This window comes from Mobula birostris, chromosome 1 (genome assembly GCF_030028105.1).
Source record: "Mobula birostris isolate sMobBir1 chromosome 1, sMobBir1.hap1, whole genome shotgun sequence".
Classification (NCBI taxonomy): Eukaryota; Metazoa; Chordata; class Chondrichthyes; order Myliobatiformes; family Myliobatidae; genus Mobula; species Mobula birostris.
In genome coordinates this window covers 175,975,080-175,995,134 of record NC_092370.1, presented here as the reverse complement: position 1 = coordinate 175,995,134, position 20,055 = coordinate 175,975,080, and the positions used below count along the sequence as shown (strand labels likewise).

At 40.6% G+C, this 20,055-nt stretch overlaps 1 protein-coding gene across 3 annotated transcripts in view; it reads right to left on the bottom strand.

The window, feature by feature from the left end:
• The window catches only part of zfyve26 (zinc finger, FYVE domain containing 26), a 119,272-nt gene that overhangs the window by 41,922 nt on the left and 57,295 nt on the right, over positions 1-20,055 (bottom strand). For all 3 annotated transcript variants that reach the window (XM_072266562.1, XM_072266570.1, XM_072266580.1), the window contains exons 19-26: positions 18,870-19,094; positions 18,525-18,630; positions 16,260-16,999; positions 14,975-15,174; positions 6,917-7,021; positions 5,336-5,458; positions 1,529-1,705; positions 159-408 (exon numbers count right to left, since the gene is read on the bottom strand). In XM_072266562.1, the coding sequence (XP_072122663.1) occupies positions 159-408; positions 1,529-1,705; positions 5,336-5,458; positions 6,917-7,021; positions 14,975-15,174; positions 16,260-16,999; positions 18,525-18,630; positions 18,870-19,094 (1,926 nt within the window). The remainder of the gene's footprint in view (positions 1-158; positions 409-1,528; positions 1,706-5,335; positions 5,459-6,916; positions 7,022-14,974; positions 15,175-16,259; positions 17,000-18,524; positions 18,631-18,869; positions 19,095-20,055) is intronic.

Below are 20,055 nucleotides of genomic sequence, written 5' to 3'. Positions count from 1 at the left end.
TTGACAATCTTTATAATCGAGCTGTATCATAATAAGATGTTGTAACTATCATTTTTCAGTGTATAATTTGTTGTGATCAGCCAAACTCAAGAGTGGCACCGCAGCTTTCCAAGCACAACCTCTTAAATACAAAAAAATAACAGTAGAATTTTTGTTACCTGATCGTGTTTTCTCTCGCACAGCGTATGGAACTTCAAGAGCCTTGGCTGCATATTTGGAAAGAAGGCAATCGATGTCTTCAATGGCAAAACCCGCTTCTTGCCCCATGAGTAGCTGATGAAGGGTCTGGACAGCTACTGAAGCCCAATCCACTTTCATATTCATCAGCAGTTGCTCCAGCATTAATAATGGACTTGAGGACAAATGTGAATAGGCATCATGTGCAGACTCCGGTAACGTTAATAAAAGCTACAAAATGGAAAATGTACAAGTCGAACACAAATATCAATAGCTCATTGGGCAGGAAAACTGATGAGCACGCCAATGAAATAATTCCACAACTTATGAATTATTAACTCAAAGCAAAAACTGGTAGGTTACAGTGTCAAAACATCCAGATACAAGTCAAACTTTGGAATGTAGAATAACGTCAGGTGGACAAAATGTCATGTTCTGAACTTGAAAAGTTAACACACTTGTGCCATTAATGATGCCATAGCCTGTGCATATTTAAAAAAAATCAGGTTCCTCAAATATTTCAACAGTTCTATACAAATACTCATTTTAAACTGAGTTTTAAATACTATTTACTTACCTTACAGATCCTCAACCAAATTAGATGGATCATTCTATTTTTTTTGGCGTGTGCCTGCATGCGTGCGAGTCTGTACGTGTGCGTCTACGTGTGCATGCGTATCTGTGCGTCCGTGATGATGGATTTTTCATGGCTTTTTCCAAGACGCAGAGCGAGAGAGAGAGAGAGAGACTGTGTGGCGCGCCACTCCCCACACAGACATTTTCGCGGCATTTTCCCTTTGTTTTTTACGAGGTCAAGTTGCGGTTTCGACACTCAACCTGACACGGATGGGAAGCATGCTCGGGGGCGGACCCGACTAGTTTTGAACCTGGGAATCTCCGCTCCCAGGTCCAGCGCCGATGTTGTTGTGCCATCAGCCAGCTCAGGATCGTTCCATTTTTATTACACTGATGCATAATCATTGCCACGGGCAGCTGTGGAGACCAATCTTTATGTATACTTAAGGCAGAGAATGATAGATTCTTGATTGGTCGGAGCATGAAGGGATACGGGGAGAAAGTAGGAGATTGGAGCTGAGAGGAGAATTGGATCAGCCATGATGAAATGGCAGAGCAGACTCGATGGGCCAAATGGCCTAATTCGGCTCCTATATCTTATAGGTCTTACAGTCTTAATACTACTTAGGCTTCCTCCTGAAAGTCTGAAGGATCCATTTAAAAAGAACTGGAAATTCCAAGTGAGTAAGGACATTGTAAGACACTTTATGAAGTAAAATATATGCCATTCTCTTTTGCACTTGAGAAGCAGTGAGCAAGGGATACTAATTCTTACCTTTGATCCAATGCGAATGGCTTGAATTTCATGACGTCGTGCAGCAGAAAGACTCTTATGAAAGTGGGTAGTAAGATAATTGGAAAGAAAGTGGCAAGCGGCTAATCCTGGGTGCTGATCCAAAGCTTGTTCACATATAACTTGGCATATGTCAGGATCACAGATCCCCTGCAGAAGCTAGTGGAACAGAAAGAACTGAGCTGACACTCAATACATTTTAACAATACTGAGAAAATGCCTAATACAAGATCTTGGAAATAAAACTCATCCATTTGTTATTTCAATAGCTTCTACCTTCTAACATTCATTTTCTTTTAAATGCAGTAATACAGCTATGATGCTTCCAAACATCCATATCAGTAATAATACATCCACATGAACTCTGTAAAAACTAATTTTAATTAATACTTGGCTCTCAAAAGATTGCATATTTTCATAACACAGAGCAGAGCATTTTCCAGTAAGTATATTTCTCAACATTTTTATTCCCTATCCTCATGAGAGCTGAATTGATTTGGAAAAATTCCAGAAGCAGAAGTCATTTCCCAAGTGACGACGATTTAACAGAGGCCTGAGATGAAGCAGAGTCAGGCTATTCATCTGTGAAGAATTAATTCCAAATGATCTCAATACTGTAGAAGACAGAAACTTGAGTTAACACAGAAAATGCTGGAATGCTTAGCAGGCGAGGCTCCATCTGATAAGAGGGAACTGACAACGTTTCTGCTCAACAACAGAACTTGATCCTGCCTTCCCCAATACAACCACACCAGATCAATCTTCGTATTTGTTTCAGCACTTCCTTTGACTTTACACTATTAGTTTTGTCATTCAATGTCTGCTGCCTCCCACCCCATCACAATCATTCTCAACTGCTCCCTCCTTTCAACACCCCTCAACACCTCCCCTGCATCTTAAAACCAGTTTACCTCCAATCCTTCCAATTCAAAGTATGGAAAATGGCCATTCAGCCCACCATATTAGTGCTCACCATCAAGTATCCATTTGCACTAATCCAACAATCCATTCTTCCCACAAGCTCAACAACTTCATCCCATTCCCACCCTCACAATGATCCTTCCATTCACCTATGTATGAAGGGCAAAGTACTGAGGGCATTAACCGATCAAAATGCACATACTTGGTATGTGGGAGGAAACATCTGTAGGTCACAGGGACAACTTGCATAATGCACAGAGATGAATCCATGTGACTGGTGCTGAGATACAACAGCTCTACTGGCTGTGTTACTGTGCCCTCCATTAATTTGAAACTTGCTTTCTTTTGCCATAGATGTCACCTGACCAATTGACTATTTCCAACATTTTTTTTCTTTTTATCACTGGCACTCGCAATCTTGTCCTTACATAAAACATATAAATACATTTTAACCTGGATTTGTGGAAAAAAAATTTGTTTTCAGGATTTCCAACAAATCACCTCATTCTTGCATTGAAATGTTTAAGCTAAATAAAGCATGTACATCTGAGTTAACACAATTAAACTGGATGCCTCAACTCAGAAACAAAACGTAAAACCCGTTAAGATACAAGAAGCTGCAGATGCTGGAATTAAGAGCAATGCACAAAGCTCCGGAATAACCCTGTTGGACAAGGAAGAAATGGGGAGTCAAAAGGGCAGCCTACAACCTGACGGCATGAACATAATATTCTCAACTTCCAATAACTGCCCCTTTCTTTCCCTTTCCTCCTTTTCTTTCTCTTCCTGATTCAACTAGCCTATTCATTATCCTGCCCCTATCCCCTGCTTCATTCTCTCCAGCTGTCCATCACCCACATACTCCTCCCACCAGTTCCCCCTCACTCACTTCATTCCATGCTTCGACCTTCCTCTTCTGAGAAATTCCATCAACTTTAACCCTTTATCAGTCCCACCTATCACCTCCCTGTTTCTGACATCACTCCCACTCTTCCCCTCCCTCATCTGCCTATCACCTGCCAGCTTTTACTCCATCACATCTCTCCCTTTCCCTCTCTCTCCTCAAAAGGCCCCTCAACCCAGAAATCCAACTGGTCATTTCTCTCCAAAGTGTTGCATATTAAACCTGTCAATGCTTTTGGGCAAGTATGAATTGGAACTAATCCACTGAAACATAAAACGCAATATATACCTGTATATTCTTTTAAGTAATAAATTTTATTTTCATGTGCAAATGTATAGGTTAGCTAGAAAAACAATTTATTTATGTATTTGAGATGCAGCACAGAATAGGTCCTTCTAGCCCTCCAATCCACATCATGCAGCAACCCCCCATTTCAACCCAAGCCTAATCACATGACAATTTTACAATAGCCAATTAACCTACCAAGAGGTACGTCTTTGGACTATGGAAAAAACCAGAGTACCCGGAAGAAACCCATGCGGTCACGGGGAGAAAGTACAAACTCCATTTGAAAAATCAAAACCACTACTTAAATGTATTTTAATGAAAGATTTCATTTAAAAGCAAACCACGTTTAATGTGCCTCGAACAAATTAATGAACGTATAATGTCATGCATGCGACGACAATTCCATTACAGTTAAAATCTGAAGGAAATATTCTCGATGAAAATCCATCAGATCTGGAAAGAGTCTGAATAATACCCAAATTACTTCAACTCCACACATTGGTACATTGGTAGTCCCATGCCAGATTCAGTGCAACCTTCCACTTGACCAATTTTGGAAAGAACATGAACTGCCTTTCAAACTATCTATTTTATTATATTGCACTGATTTTTTTATCTTCAGTCTTTAAGGAGCCAATAATAAAGATAAATATTGTTACAATCCAAGTTTTGAATACTTGAATAAGTATATCTAAGGCTTAAGTGATGACAGGGACAGAATACATCCTAGTTTCTTTCTGCTTAATCATGACGAGGGGCACACACTAAAAAATAGTAGAAGCAAGATGATGAAAGTGAACCAAGTAACATAGGAAGATGTATATTGAACATTTTCGTCTATTGATTAAATGGGAAATGTTAATAGAATGGATTACGATTAATTGGGTCCGTTAGTCAGGGCAGCCGCTTACTTAGGATAACTCTTAAAGAGCAAAAACAAATCGAAAAAATAGCTGGGATTCCACCTTGTTTATTTGGTACACTACGCCACTTAAGTGGGACGAGACTGTTGCCGAACAGTTTCCAACTAGCATCAATTGTATATGCTTGTGTGGTCATTTGACACTACACTGTGATTAGTGATGTTTTGCTCTTTGCGGTTTCAAGCATCGAGGCTTAGAGATGCCACAACGTCTGAAAGTGAAAATAAAATAATTTTTCCACTTCAACAAGTTAGGAACTCAAAGAATTTGAAGGTACTGACAATCATCTTGAATGTTACAATGAAAATGAAGACTTGGAGGATGCAATCATCAAAAGCATTGCATGAAGGCAGTCCATTATCTAAGTGTCTGCACTAATTTTGTTTATTTACATTCAATCAAAAGAACATGGCAACATACACTGGATGAATTCCTCCATTGATAACTATTAGGAACTAATACAGTTTTATAGTATTGTAGTAGTATTGGTGGTTTTCTAATTAGTTCTGTATTTCACTTAAACACATAATTTGTTACTCCGTTAAACATTTGTCGCTTTTATAGCTTTTTAACTATTTCCATGAAACTTCAGCTAATTGGGACAGTCGCTTAATTGGGCCAAAAGGTACTGGTGCCAATGAGTCCCAATTAACTGGAATCCACTATATTTAATAATGTTCTTTAAACTTACGCCAAAATTCACGATTAGCACTCATGTAACACAGAATACATTTTTTTCATGGGAGCACTTGCCTGGAATGCTCTCTCTCCATCTCCGAGCGCGAGAAGGTGAAGGAGATATTCATGCCAGAGCTTTACTGTGAAGTGCATTGGAACAGGGTGTAGCTGAACCCAAGATTCACAAAGCTCAAACTCCTGCAAAGACAATTTATCAATCCCCTTAGAGAATAGCATTCAATTAAAGCAACAACATTTATTTATAAAATGATTTTGAAGTAGTAAACCATCACAAAGCAGTGCACAGGAGCACAATTGAACATAATTTGACAAAGTTAGGTTTTAAGAAACAACATAAAATAGGTTAAGAAGGTAAAGACATGGAGGGTGAACCATAACTTAGTTGATTTAGTTTAGGGGATGATCAAAACGCCAGATGCACAGGGGCACTCATATGCTGAAAGATTACAGAGATAAAACATGATAAAAATAGGGACAGGCAGGGTCAGGGAGGTACTTGAAAGCAAAGATGAGAATTTTAAGACTGAGGACGGGCCAAAAAAAAGGAGCCAATGCAGACCAGTAGGTTAAGGGGTGATGGGTGGATAACATCTGGAATTTATTGTAAAAAGCATTTCTGATGGTAGCAAGGGTGATAGCTTCAGCATCAGGTGAGTAACAGCCAGAAGCAGAGTCTGAAGATGTGACAAAGGAAAGAGCTGGGCATTATGATGACACTAATAAACAGTCTGAAGCCTAGAATTAAAAAAGTAGTGCTATTTTAGATATCTACTTTTGTTTCAAATAGCAGCTAAACACTGTATAGGGAAGTATTCAATGCCAGGCAATAGAGTTTGTGTCAGCATTATAGAGAAGGGCATTTGTCTTCTAATATTTAGCTAGGGAGGCATCTTTTCCTGATCCAGCATGAGCTGTCTTTCAAGTAATATTACAATTCAGAGACACTGGAGAGGTCAACAGGTATATGAAAGCCAGCAGTGACTTTCCAGATTTGCCTAGAGGCAGAAGGACATAGAATAGAACTAAGTGGATATGTCCCTGGAACCTGAAGGCACACACTGTGGGAGCAGGAAGAGAAGCCACTGGCTACATTGGCTACAATTGCACAAGGATGGACCAAGCCAAATACAGTTCCAATGTAGCTCAATAATGCACCTGCAAAATGAATAAAATATCACTGAACAAAACGATTTGCTCCAGATACTGGTCAGTCAAAAAATTTGTTTTGTTTTTATAACCAGACTATAAAATGGGATCATAACATTTGCAATAACCTATTACTCTATAGTTAGAGATGGAGAACCAATAAATAGCTAAAATTATTGGTTCACATTTAAATTGTTTTAGTCAATCCTGTGAGAAAAATTCTATTTTTTTCAAAAATTCAATACGTTTTCTCTAGCAAATGTCAACTTAAGGGAACTGGTATACAACTCTCCTCTTTACAAAATAGCTCATGCCAATTAACAATAATCTTCAAAACTAAGGAATTAAATAAATAAATGCGATGTGGCTTACAATTTTGTAACATGAACTTTTTTGCTCAACTTTTAAAATACATACAAAACTATTTAATTGTTTGGCAACAGATATTCAAAAATAAATCTTTAGAATCAAGAATGAATGTTTTTTTACCCTGGCCTTCAGAATGATGTCCATCACAGTCTGTGGGTTCTCATTGGATTCAGTCCGAAGTTCTTGCCAACCATGCCAAAGAATAGGAGGCCCAAGATTAAGGATCTAACAACAGAAACCTTTATTTTAAGATTAAAGCACTATTTGCCTAATATTGTCAAAATGTTTTGCGGCAAGAAAAATATACACAAAATTTTGCACCTCACCCTATGAGGAATATTTCCTTTCTCCTAAACATCCTTCCATTCTCTTCTCTGCTGCTTAAAAATGACTTGCATTCTCATTTTTCCAGTTCTGATGAAGGGTTTTCAACCTATAACTATAAACGTTCTCCCTTTTCCACAGATGCAGCCTGACCTGCTGTGTGTTTTCATCATTTTCTGTTTTATTCTATTTCACAGGTATAGCAAAGAGAATATACACAGATATTTCACACCTTGGTCATTTAAATCCCAAAGACATGCAGGCCAGAGGTTAATTAGTCACTGTGAATTCTCTCTGGCATGTAGTAGCTGAATGGAAGAATCTATGGAGTTGATCTGAACGCAGGGGTAATAAAAAGGGATTAGAGTAAATATGTGTTTGATGGTTAGTATGGTCTTGTTGTGCTGAATAGGCTGCTTTCACGCTGTACTAGTCTTTGACCAAATCAAAAAAAAAAGACATGTTAAAGGTCAAAGCCACAGAAGCTGTTCAGCGTGACGGAACAGAATTGGCCAAATTCAGAACAAACAAGTTACCTAAAATTGGTATGGAAGGCAGAAACCTGCCTACAGACAAGATGAAGTGCTGTTCTAATGTTCACGCTACATCTTATGAGAACAGTTCAGGGGCCCACAGTGAGAGGGTTATATCAGTGGTCCCCAATCACTGGGCCGCAAAGCATGCGCTACCAGGCCGTGAGGAAACAATATGATTTGGCGATATGAAATGATATGCATCAGCTGCACCTTTCGTCATTCCCTGTCACGCCCACTATTGAACTTTAACGCACGCGAGGTCATCAGTGACCCAAGACGCAAATGACTCAAGACATGCAAAGGAATGGGTCCGTGACCCATTTGTGAGTGTTTCCAGTGAATCTCCGATGTCAGCGCGGGAAAAATATCAACTCCTTGAGTTTACAAATGACGGTGGGCTGAAAAGTATGTTTCACGTAACATCTCTGCCGGCATTCTGGATCAAAGTCAAGGCTGAATATCCTGAGATAGCCACGAAAGCACTGAAAACGTTCCTTCTATTTCCAACATCATAGCGCTGCAAAGCAGAGTTTTCTGCAATGAATGCAACGAAAACTAAATTGTGGAATAGACTGGACATAAGGAACCCCCTTTGAGTATCGCTGTCTCCCATCACCCCTCGATGGGAACGTGTTGTTGCAGGAAAACAAGCCCAGGGCTCCCATTGATTCAGCGATATTGGTGTGTTGCAATGATTTTATATGTTCATACGAGGAAAATATGTGCTGTGTATTTAATATCCAAACGTTACTTAAAATGTTATAATGCTATTGACTTATAAGTGAATTATAATCAGTAGTCCCCAACCTCCAGGCCGTGAAGAATGCAGCGGTGGCCGGAATGTACCCAGCAAACCTTTGAGAAAAAAGCCGAAATAAACAAGCTAATTGATTCGGTGCCACCCTGCACGTAAATGTCGGCCCAGATCAGAGGCGATTGCCGATTGCGTCGCCTCTGATCTGGGCCGACATTTACGTGCCGGGCGGCACCTAATTAATTAGCTTGTTTATTTCGGCTTTTTTCTTAAAGGTGTGCTGGGTGCACTCCGGCCACCGCTGTACCACTGCATGCTTTGAGGCAATGTATCAGTCCATGGCCCGGAGGTTTGGAACCACTGTTATAATTGACTTATCACTATATTCATGCGAGGAAAATATGCGGTGTGTTTAATATTAAATTTGTTAGATAAACCCCTTTAGAAACGAAATTGAGTGTATTAGCCACTTATAAGTGACTTATAGTTGACTTATCACCTATATTCCGGTCGTGATTAACACCCCCGCCCCCCCCCCCCCACCAGTTGGCCAGTCCGCAAGAATACTGTCAATATTAAACCGGTCCGCGGTGCAAAAAAGGTTGGGGACCCCTGATTTATATGACTGGCAAATGGCATCTCTGTGTCAGTCCTGCACACTGAATGTAGGTGTATACATCAATATTTTGTTTCTCCAATGTAGACTACATTGTGGACAAACATGAAACTATAAGCCAACAGAATCATAGCATTATCTGAAAGGACACTCCACTCTTTAAGAAGGGAGGAAGGCAAAAGAAAGGAAATTATAGGCCACTTAGCTTAACCTCAGTGGTTGGGAAAATATTGGAGTCCATTATTAAGGATGAAGTTTCGGAATACTTGGAGACTAATGATAAGATAAGTCAAAGTCAAAGTCAGCATGGTTTCTGTGAAGGGAAATCTTGCCTGCCAAATCTGTTAGAGTTCTTCGAGGAAGTAACAAGCAGGGTGGACAAAGGAGAGGCAGTGGATATCATTCACTTGGATTTTCAGAAGGCATTTGATAAGATGCCACACATGAGCCTGCTCAACAAGATAAAATCCTATGGCGTTACAGGAAAGATACTGGCTTGGATAGAGAAATGACTGACAGGCAGGAGGCAGCGAATAGGAATAAAGGGAGCCTTTTCTGGTTGGCTGCCAGTGATTAGTGGTATTCCTCAGGGGTCAGTATTGGGACAGCTACTTTTCACATTGTTTGCAAACAATTTAGATAATGGAATTGATAGTTCTGTAGCAAAGTCTGTGGATGATACGAAGGTAGGTGCAGGGGTAGGTAGTGCTGAGGAAGCAATGCAATTGCAGCAGGACTAATTGGAAGAATGGGCAAAAAAATGGCAGATGGAACACAGTGTTCAGGGAAATATATGATAAAGCATTTTGGTAAAAGGAACAATAGTGTGGACTATTATCTACATGGGGAGAAGGTTTAAACAACAGAGGTGCAGAGGTACTTAGACATCCTCGTGCAAGACTCCCAGAAGATTAATTTACAAATCGAGTCTGTGGTAAAGAAAGCAAATGAAACGTTGGCATTTATTTCAAGGGGAATAGAGTATAAAAGCAAGGAGATAATGCTGAAGCTTTATAAGACACTAGTCAGACTGCACTTAGAATACTGCCAACAATTTTGGGCCCAATATCTCAGAAAGGATGTATTGTCATTGGAGAGAGTCCAGAGGAGACTCCAGGAATGAAGGGGTTAACATAAGAGGAGCACTTGGCAGCTCTGGGCCTGGATTCACTGGAATTTAGAAGAATGTATGGGGATCTCATTGAAAGCTACCGAATGTTGAAAGGACTAAATAGGGTGGATGTGGAGAGGATGTTTTCTATGGTGGGGGTATCCAGAACCAGAGTGCACAGCCTCAAAATTGAGGAGCGACCTTTTAGAACAGAGGTAAGGAGGAATTTTTTTTAGCCAGAGAGTGGTGAATCTGTGGAATGCTCTTAAGATGAAGTTGATAAGTTTCCTGATTGGTTAGGGCAACAAAGCATATGGCGAGAAGGCGGGCGTATGGGGTTGAGTGGAATCCAGGATCAGCCATGATGGAATGGCAGAGCAGACTCAATGGCTGAATGGCCTAATTCTTCTCCTATGTTTTATGGACTACTTGCTTCCCTGAACACAGGAAGGAAGGAGATACATAGTGGCCGTTACAGCACCAGTGGTTATCTCACTCTATTATTCCTTTGGACTGATTCGTCTATCCTTCATCATCTCTATAATTTCAAACCAACTCATTTTTCTCCAATTCTAATAAAGGGCTTACAAAACTCGGTTTATTTTTCCACTGCAGAGTGTTAATTCTTGTCATTACTCAACTCTAAATTGCTCATCCATTCTTCACCCATTGAAAGTTTGCTCACCTTTGCCCCATCAAACATAAGACCATAAGACAAAGGAGAAGTCGGCCATTCGGCCCATCGAGTCTGCTCCGCCATTTTATCATGAGCTGATCCATTCTCCTATTTAGTCCCACTCTCCCGCCTTCTCACCATAACCTTTGATGCCCTGGCTACTCAGATACCTATCAATCTCTGCCTTAAATACACCCAATGACTTGGCTCCACTGCTGCCCGTGGCAACAAATTCCATAGATTCACCACCCTCTGACTAAAAAAATTTCTTCGCATTTCTGTTCTGAATGGGTGCCCTTCAATCCTCAAGTCATGCCCTCTCGTACTAGGCTCCCCCATCATGGGAAACAACTTTGCCACATCCACTCTGTCCATGCCTTTCAACATTCGAAGTGTTTCTATGAGGTCTCCCCTCATTCTTCTAAACCCCAAGGAATACAGTCCAAGAGCGGACAAACGTTCCTCATATGTTAACCCTCTCATTCCCGGAATCATTCTAGGGAATCTTCTCTGTACCCTCTCCAATGTCAGCACATCCTTTCTTAAATAAGGAGACCAAAACTGCCCACAGTACTCCAAGTGAGGTCTCACCAGCGCCTTATACAGCCTCAACATCACATCCCTGCTCCTATACTCTATTCCTCTAGAAATGAATGTCAACATTGCATTCGCCTTCTTCACCACTGACTCAACCTGGAGGTTAACTTTAAGAGTACCCTGTACAAGGACTCCAAAAGTCCCATTGCATCTCAGAACTTTGAATTCTTTCCCCATTTAAATAATAGTCTGCCCGTTTATTTTTTCTGCCAGAGTGCATAACCATACACTTTCCAACATTGTACTTCATTTGCCACTTCTCTGCCCATTCTTCCAATCTATCCAAGTCTCTCTGCAGACTCTCCGTTTCCTCAGCACTACAGGCCCCTCCACCTATCTTCGTATCGTCAGCAAACTTAGCCACAAAGCCATCTATTCCATAATCCAGATCGTTGATGTACAATGTAAAAAGAAGCGGCCCCAACACTGACCCCTGTGGAACACCACTGGTAACCGGCAGCCATCCAGAGTAGGATCCCTTTATTCCCACTCTCTGTTTCCTGCCAATCAGCCAACGCTCTACCCACGTATGTAACTTTCCCATAATTCCATGGGCTCTTATCTTGTTAAGTAACCTCATGGGTGGCATCTTGTCAAAGGCCTTCTGAAAATCCAAATATACAACATCCACTGCATCTCCCTTGTCTAGCCTACTGGTAATTTCCTCAAAAAATTGTAATAGGTTTGTCAGGCAGGATTTTCCTTTAAGGAATTCATGCTGAGTTCTGCCTATCTTGTCCTATGCCTCCAGGTACTCTGTAACCTCATCCTTGACAATCAACTCCAACAACTTCCCAACCACCGACGTTAAGCTAACAGGTCTATAATTTCCTTTTTGCTTCCTTGCCCCCTTCTTAAATAGCAGAGTGACATTTGCAATCTTCCAGGTCTTCCGGAACCATGCCAGAATCTATCGACTTTAGAAAGATCATCGCTAATGCCTCTGCAATCTCCACAGCTACTTCCTTCAGAACACGAGGGTGCATTCCATCTGGTCCAGGAGATTTATCTACCTTTAGACTATTCAGCTTCCTGAGTACTTTCTCTGTCATAATTGTGACTGCTCACACTTCTCTTCTCTGCCACCCTTGAGTGTCCGATGTACTGCTGATGTCTTCCTCAGTGAAGACTGATGCAAAATACTCATTCAGTTCCTCTGCCATCTCCTTATCTCCCATTACAATTTCTCCAGCATCATTTTCTATCGGTCCTATATCTACTCTCACCTGTCTTTTACTCTTTATATACTTGAAAAAGCTTTTTGTATCCTCTTTGATATTATTTGCTAGCTTCCTTTCATAGTTAATCTTTTCTCTCTTAATGACCTTCTTGGTTTCCTTTTGTAAGGTTTTAAAAACTTCCCAATCCTCTGTCTTCCCACTAATTTTTGCTTCCTTCTATGCCCTCTCCTTTGCTTTAACTTTGGCTTTGACTTCTCTTGTCAACCACGGTTGCATCCTTTTTCCACTCGAAAATTTCTTCTTCTTTGGAATATACCTGTCTTGCACCTTCCTCATTTCTCGCATAAACTCCAGCCACTGCTGGTCTACTGTCTTTCCTGCCAGTGTCCCTTTCCAGTCAACTTTGGCCAGTTCCTCTCTCATGCCACTGTAATCTCCTTTACTCCACTGAAATACCGACACATCAGATTTCGGCTTCTCTATTTCTAATTTCACAGTGAACTCAATCATGTTATGATCACTGCCTCCTAAGGGGTCCTTCGCCTCAATCCCTCTAGTCACCTCCGGTTCATTACACAATACGCAATCCAGTACAGCCGATCCCCTAGTGGGCTCAACAACAAGTTGTTCTAAAAAGCCATCTCGCAGACATTCTACAAATTCTCTCTCGAGATCCAGTGCTGACCTGATTTTCCCAATTTACTCGCATGTTAAAATTCCCCACAATTATCATAACACTGCCCTTCTGACAAGCCTTTTCTATTTCCAGTTGTAATTTGTAGTCCACATCACTGCAGCTGTTTGGAGGCCTTTAAATAACTGCCATCAGGGTCCTTTTACCCCTGCTATTTCTTAGCTCAACCCATAAAGATTCTGCACCTTCCGATCCTATATCACCTCTTTCTAATGATTTAATATCATTTCTTACCAATAAAGCCACTCCTCCCCCTCTGCCTACCTTCCTATCCTTCCGATACACCGTGTATCCTTGGACGTTCAGCTCCCAGAGACATGCATCCTTTAGCCAGGTCTCAGTGATGGCCACAATATCATACCTGCCAATCTGTAGCTGTACAACAAGATCGTCCACCTTATTCCTTATGCTACCTTAAGACCAGTATTTGATACTTCTTGCATTGATTTCACTGCAACTTTATTGCACTGCAACTCATCCCAATGGCTAAAAATTTGCCCCATCACCTGCCTGTCTTTCCTGACATCTTTACTGCTCACTACCTTAGATTTATTTCTGTTTTCCCCTTCCTCCACTCTATCATTCCGGTTCCCATCCCCCTGCCAAATTAGTTTAAACCCTCCCTAACAGCTCTATTAAACTTTCCTGCCAGGATATTGGTCCCTTTCAGGTTCGGGTGTAACCCGTCCTTTTTGATCAGGTCATACTTCCCCCAGAAGAGATCCCAATTATCAAAGAATCTGAAGCCCTGCCCCCTGCACCAGTCTCTCAGCCACGCATTCATCTGCCTGATCCAACTATTCTTGCCCTCGTTAGCACGTGGCACAGGTAGCAATCCTGAGATTACTACCCTGGAGGTCCTGCTCCTCAGCTTCCTTCCTAACTCCTGGAAATCTCTCTTCAGGACCTCCTCCTTTGTCCTATCTATGTCATTGGTACCAACATGTACCAAGACAACTGGCTGCTCACCCTCCCACTTTAGAATATTCAGGACCCAATCCGAGACATCCCGTACCCTGGCACCTGGGAGGCAACACACCATGTGGGTATCTCTGTCAGGCTCACAGAATCTCCTGTCTGTTCCCCTGACTATGGAATCCCCTATGACTACCGCATTTCTCTTCTCCCTCCTTCTCTCCTGCACAACAGCGCCAGGCTCAGTGTCAGAGACCCAAACACAGGGATAACCATTGTGAAGATCCCCTGAATTTACTGCATAAAATGCACTTTTATTTAACAAAAATATAGTAGACTATAATTGACAGTATAAATTAGTGTTACTGATATTTTGTCCTGCATGGAGTTCTTTAAAATCCTGTAATACTCATTATTTACTTGAATAATAATGAAATAATGTTGATGTGAATGATATTTAGAGATCTGTCAACATAATTAAAATCTTTTTTAAAATCATATAGAACACAGCAAAACCTCAAAAAGTTAAAATGCTCAAAGACGCAGCTAAATGGTTTAAAAGTTTAAATGACACACCCAAAGAATCAAAGATACATAGCTCATATGTAAAACACTATTGTGTGGTAAATTATTTTTAATAAGAAATCTGACTTGCAACAGCAGATCAATGAAACAGAAACAAAATTCATGACCTCACATCATTCTGGTTGTCTTGTATAATCACATATTTTCACATTATGAAGTGTCAATTAACAGGAACTGGAAGTCACATACCTTCTGATAAACCTGAAGCTCCTTTTTCTTTGCAAGCAGATCAGACCTTAACTCCCTTTTGTTTGTGCTGGGATCACTCAGACAATAAAACAGAACCTCAAGACATGCATCAAGTGGCCACTTCTCCATGCAGTGGAGAAGCAGCTTAGCTCGTAGGGTAGCATTCCTTATGCGGATGAGATATTCCCAGCCTTCTTTCTCTGCCAGAGTTACAAGACATAATACAAGAGAGAACCACTTGACCATGAATACAAAAAGAATTAGATTAAACAATAGCTGGTCTTAAAAATATGGCTTATAGGTCAATGAACAATTGCCTTATAGCTTGCCCTTAAAGCAGGCTCAAATGAACTGATTAGATTTCCCAATTATGGGCAATGGAAGACCAGCTAGCTAATGCAGGAAGCTGCTTTCATTGGCTGGTTATATGAAACACAATGTTAATAACACTCTCTAAAACCAACCAGCAGGCAAACATAATAGTTGTCTGTCAAGTATATACAAGAAACTGTTACGTATGTGCACAGCAATTAGCATGTGCATACTGATCTAGGAATTTTCATACATTAGTGATGAACATCCACTATTGTTACACATGGGATTCAGAAGAATTTGCAGCACTGGATAGAAGATTAAAAGACCTACAATCTTGGACCTAGAGTGCAGGCATAACCCAGTACCCATTCTGATTACATACATCATGGTTGCACAATTCTGTTATAAATTCACATTTGTCATAGATATTACCAATGTTACACCAACTATAATTTCTCTTCCCACAGCAGAGGCACTGTAATATCTCAACTAGCAAGCAAGTGGGATTATGAGTAGCTTTCCATTAATGTGAATGGAGAGATAGTGGAAAATATTGATAATATAATTAAATATTTAACAAAGGTATGTAGTTTTTGGGGAATTGTTAACTGACTTTACCCAAAGAATTCAATATTGTCAAAAGATTTCTTAAGTGCTTGAAAGACTATTACACCTATCAATATGGAATAAACACCTTAAGGAGCACTTCTTTTTTCCCTTAATTTTAAAAACAGTATAACTAAGGCATTCTTAAAGTCATGGATTTTTTTTTTTATTTCAACACTTCAATCTGCTGATACAATAGGGAACTTCACTCAACTAAATGTCTTCCAAGTCTATGAATCTACATATTTTAGACTGTTCTTCCTGGAGGTGACTCTGCCTTTCTAGGAAATTGTTTAAATTTTAATTGGACTTGCATGCATGAAGCCTTTAATGATACTCTATCACAAGGGTTTTGCAGCCTTACCTTCCATGACAGCACAACTGAGCAGAACATCTTTCAGTTTCTCAAACTCTTCACTCTCATCACCATATAGTTCCAGAGTCTTCAAGGCCCTGAGCCAGTGTCTATCACATAGGAACTGCCTGAATGCTTCTGTTACTGTGCTCACAGCAATCTCAGAATGAAGGCCTGATAGCAAAAGTGTAACACATGGATTACCATACAGAGAGTCCACAAGGCTGGTAACTTCTTCTTGGGTTCCTAGAAAAGGCTCAGCCATTGCAGAAAGAAAATGTTCAAGGACTGGAAATCCTTTCATTAATTCCTCACACTCCTTGCACATTTGTTCCACGTCAAGGAGTACCTCCGTGCGACCACTCAAACGTTGCTTCCATGACAGACTGTGTTTAAGTGCCTTCTGACCCCGGGTAGCAGTTAAACATACAAGGACTGTTAGTAACTCTGAATGAGACTTGAGGAAATTCAAAGCAGAAGGAATGAGAGAATATGGTCCCAAGGAAGATTCCGATAATTCACCTTCAACTATTCCTTCTGCCTGATGTAATGAACTTGGAAGGGCGAATCCCAAATCAGGAAGACAATCTTTTGTGTTTTCCTCTATCAGTTTAATTGCTTCGTTGAGAAAAGATGTACAGTGGCCGAGCTTCTTGGTGTTCCACAGTGGAAGGCATTCACAGCAGCAGTTTACAATGATCTCTTGTACATTCAGATTCAGGTCTTCCTTGTGCAGTAGCATGAACAGCCTACAGAGGGAATCAAGATATCCAATATTCAGGCTCAGGCATTCAACCCATTCATACTTAATATAACAGGCTGAGAATGCAAAATAGTTGTCACCTTGTCAACAATTCTTCCAAGATAGTAATTCAATGTGTATTTTAGGGAACTTCGATAATGTGTTAAAATATAATGCACATAAGGATCTCTTAGGTTTGGATTATAATCTGGAAAATATTAACTGTGAGAATGTGTTGTTTTCTAGGAGGCTCTGGTATACCAGCCAAGCGCAAGGATGAAGTCAGAGCTGGGGAGGATCGGCTACAAATGGAGCCAGCTGTGCTGCCAGAGGCAGTGGCCAGGAACAGGTGCAGCAGAGATGGGGAACTGTAGACCAAAGTGCTCCTGGAGGAACAGGCACTAAGGTACATGAGAGGGGTGTGAAATAGAAGCACAAAAGGGCATTACCTTCAGCGAACAAATTCAAGAAAAACACAGGGAGCAGTAACAACCACCGCATATGGGGTATTGACCTCACAAAAGCCTTTCACTTCATTAACTGAGAGGAACTGTGGAACACTCTCCTCAAATTCACCAGCTTACACAAATTTGTCTCCATCATACGTTTGTTTCATGACACAATCCTAAGTAGTGGGTTCACAACAAAGTCAATCACACACAAAGAGAAAACTGGTGCAAAAATAAAAGGGTTGCGACATTGCTCCAACACTTTCACAATCTTTCCTAGAAGTTAAATTAGCAACACTTAAAACCAAGACAATGTTTGTAACATTCACATTATGGAGTTTTGAAGGAAAAAGTACCCATCATAAACACAAGTAGTTAATCCCAATGCATCGTCCTCTGCATTGGTAAACCCCATCACTTCATCGAGCACCTCCGTTCCATCTGCCAAAAGCCAAACTTCCTGGTGGCCAAACATTTTAATTCCCATCCTGTTGCAACCTGTCAGTCCATGGCCTCCTCTTGTATCACCATCAGCTGACCCTCAGGGTGATAGAGCAACACCTAACATTCCATCTGGGTAGCCTCCAAATACCAACTTCTCTTTGCAGCAAAAAAAAATTCCCTCCCATCTTCTTCCATTCCCTACTCTGGCCTCTTATCTCTTCTCAACTGCCTATTATCTCTTCTTTCCTTCTCCTATGGTCCACTCTTCTACCAGATTCCTTCCACTCCAACCCTTTACCTTTCTTACCTACCTGGCTTCATCTATCACCTTCTTGCTATTCTCCTTCCCTTCCTTTCACCTTTTAATTCCCCCTTGCTTTCCAGTACTAAAGAAGGGTCTTTGCCCAAAACATCGGCTGATTATTCATTTCCATAGATGCTGAGTTCCTCCAGCATTTTTCTGTGTAATGTTTTGGATTTCCAGCATCTGCAGAATTTCTCATGTTTATTAACTGCAGATTATTTGTTGATAAAAATCTACTTGTATGCTGTGTAACAAATGAACATAGGTCAAGCGAAGAAATAATAAAGACACTATTATGATAGGAATGAGAGAAAAATCATTTGAATTTTTCATACCGGTCAGGTGAAGTTGACTTCTCAAAAAGCAACTGTGCAAAGAGTTGTGATGGAGTCTGCTGCAGAACGATGAAAGGATTTCCTACTTTTATATCTGAAAACTGATCTGAAATTAAAATAACAATTTGATTTTGCTACAGTTAGCTCAAGTTGTCCAAGGTCAACACAGTTTAGCTGCACTGTAGCTTCCCCCACCACTTATCTTCTTCACCCCTTTTGCATCCATTGTCAATTTTAAACTTTGACTTCTTTTGTTAAAATGGCCTCACTTAAAAAAAAAATCAGAACAAAATCAGTGTAATTTTAAATACTTCAAGATATGATTAAAATGTTTATAAGTCTTACCAGAATCTCGGTTCATACTTTGAACATACACTGCTGCAAGCGTGTTGATGTAGTCAAAAAGGGTTTTCACGTAGTCTGGTCTGGTTTGATTATCTAGCACAGGTTGTATCTGGCCATCCAGATTCTTCAGTAACTCCTTCACATTGGATTGAATTGTATCTGCTTCTGAATCCTGAGGTTGAGAACTTGCTTGCTCTAGACAGCTGAGTATGTTAATTTTTGCCTCTAAAAAACAGGAAAATCATTTGTGTTTCATTCATAAAAGCATTAAGCACAGCACGTGTGATTCAGCATTATTGGCAGAACATGTCAGAACCTTTATGACTAGTATCCTATTCCTACAAGGAAACACTTTTTTCCCTTAAAAAATGCAAACATAATAAATTATGCAAAAGTAATGGGCAGAAAACAGAACTGGGAATGTGTATTGACTGTTGACCTTGAGCAACACACACAAACACCCAGAGAAACTCAGCGTCAATGGAGGGACATAAACAGTCAACATTTCAGCCCCAGACCCTTCAGGTGGATTGGAAAGGAAGGGAAGACAAGGCCTGGATAAGAAGGCAGGGGGAGAGGTGGAAGTACAAGCTGGTAGATAGGTGAAACCAGGTGAGGAGAAAGGTGGATGTGTAGAAGAGAGGGGGGGAGTGAAGTAAGAAGCTGGGAGTTGATTGATTTCACCTTTCACCTACCAGCTTGTGCTCCTTCCCCTCCCCCACCTTCCTATTCCTGTCCCTTACTCCTTCCTTTCCCGTCCTGATGAAGGGCCTTGGCCCGAAACATTGACCATCTATTCTCCTCCGTAGATGCTGCCTGAACTGCTGAGTTCCTCCTGCACTTTATACATGTTGCTCTGGATTTCCGGCAGCTGCAGAATCTCGTGTTTAGAACTAGACTTAGCAGTTAATGAAGAGCAAGTAGTTACAATAAATACACTCATAAACAGGTCTCCTGAAAGCTATTTTAATTTTAAAAAGGAGTTGCATTAGTTTTCTCAGCTTCTTGATTTTGCAAAGTATATGTGCTTCGCAATGAGGCTCAAGCAGCACCATACTTGAGATGAGGGATAATAGAAACTGTAAAATGTTGTATTTCCATGCAGGATGATAAAAGGGAGGAAAGTCAGAGCTCTACATTTGTACAGCATAGAAACAGGCTGTTTAGCCCACTTCATCTCCACCAA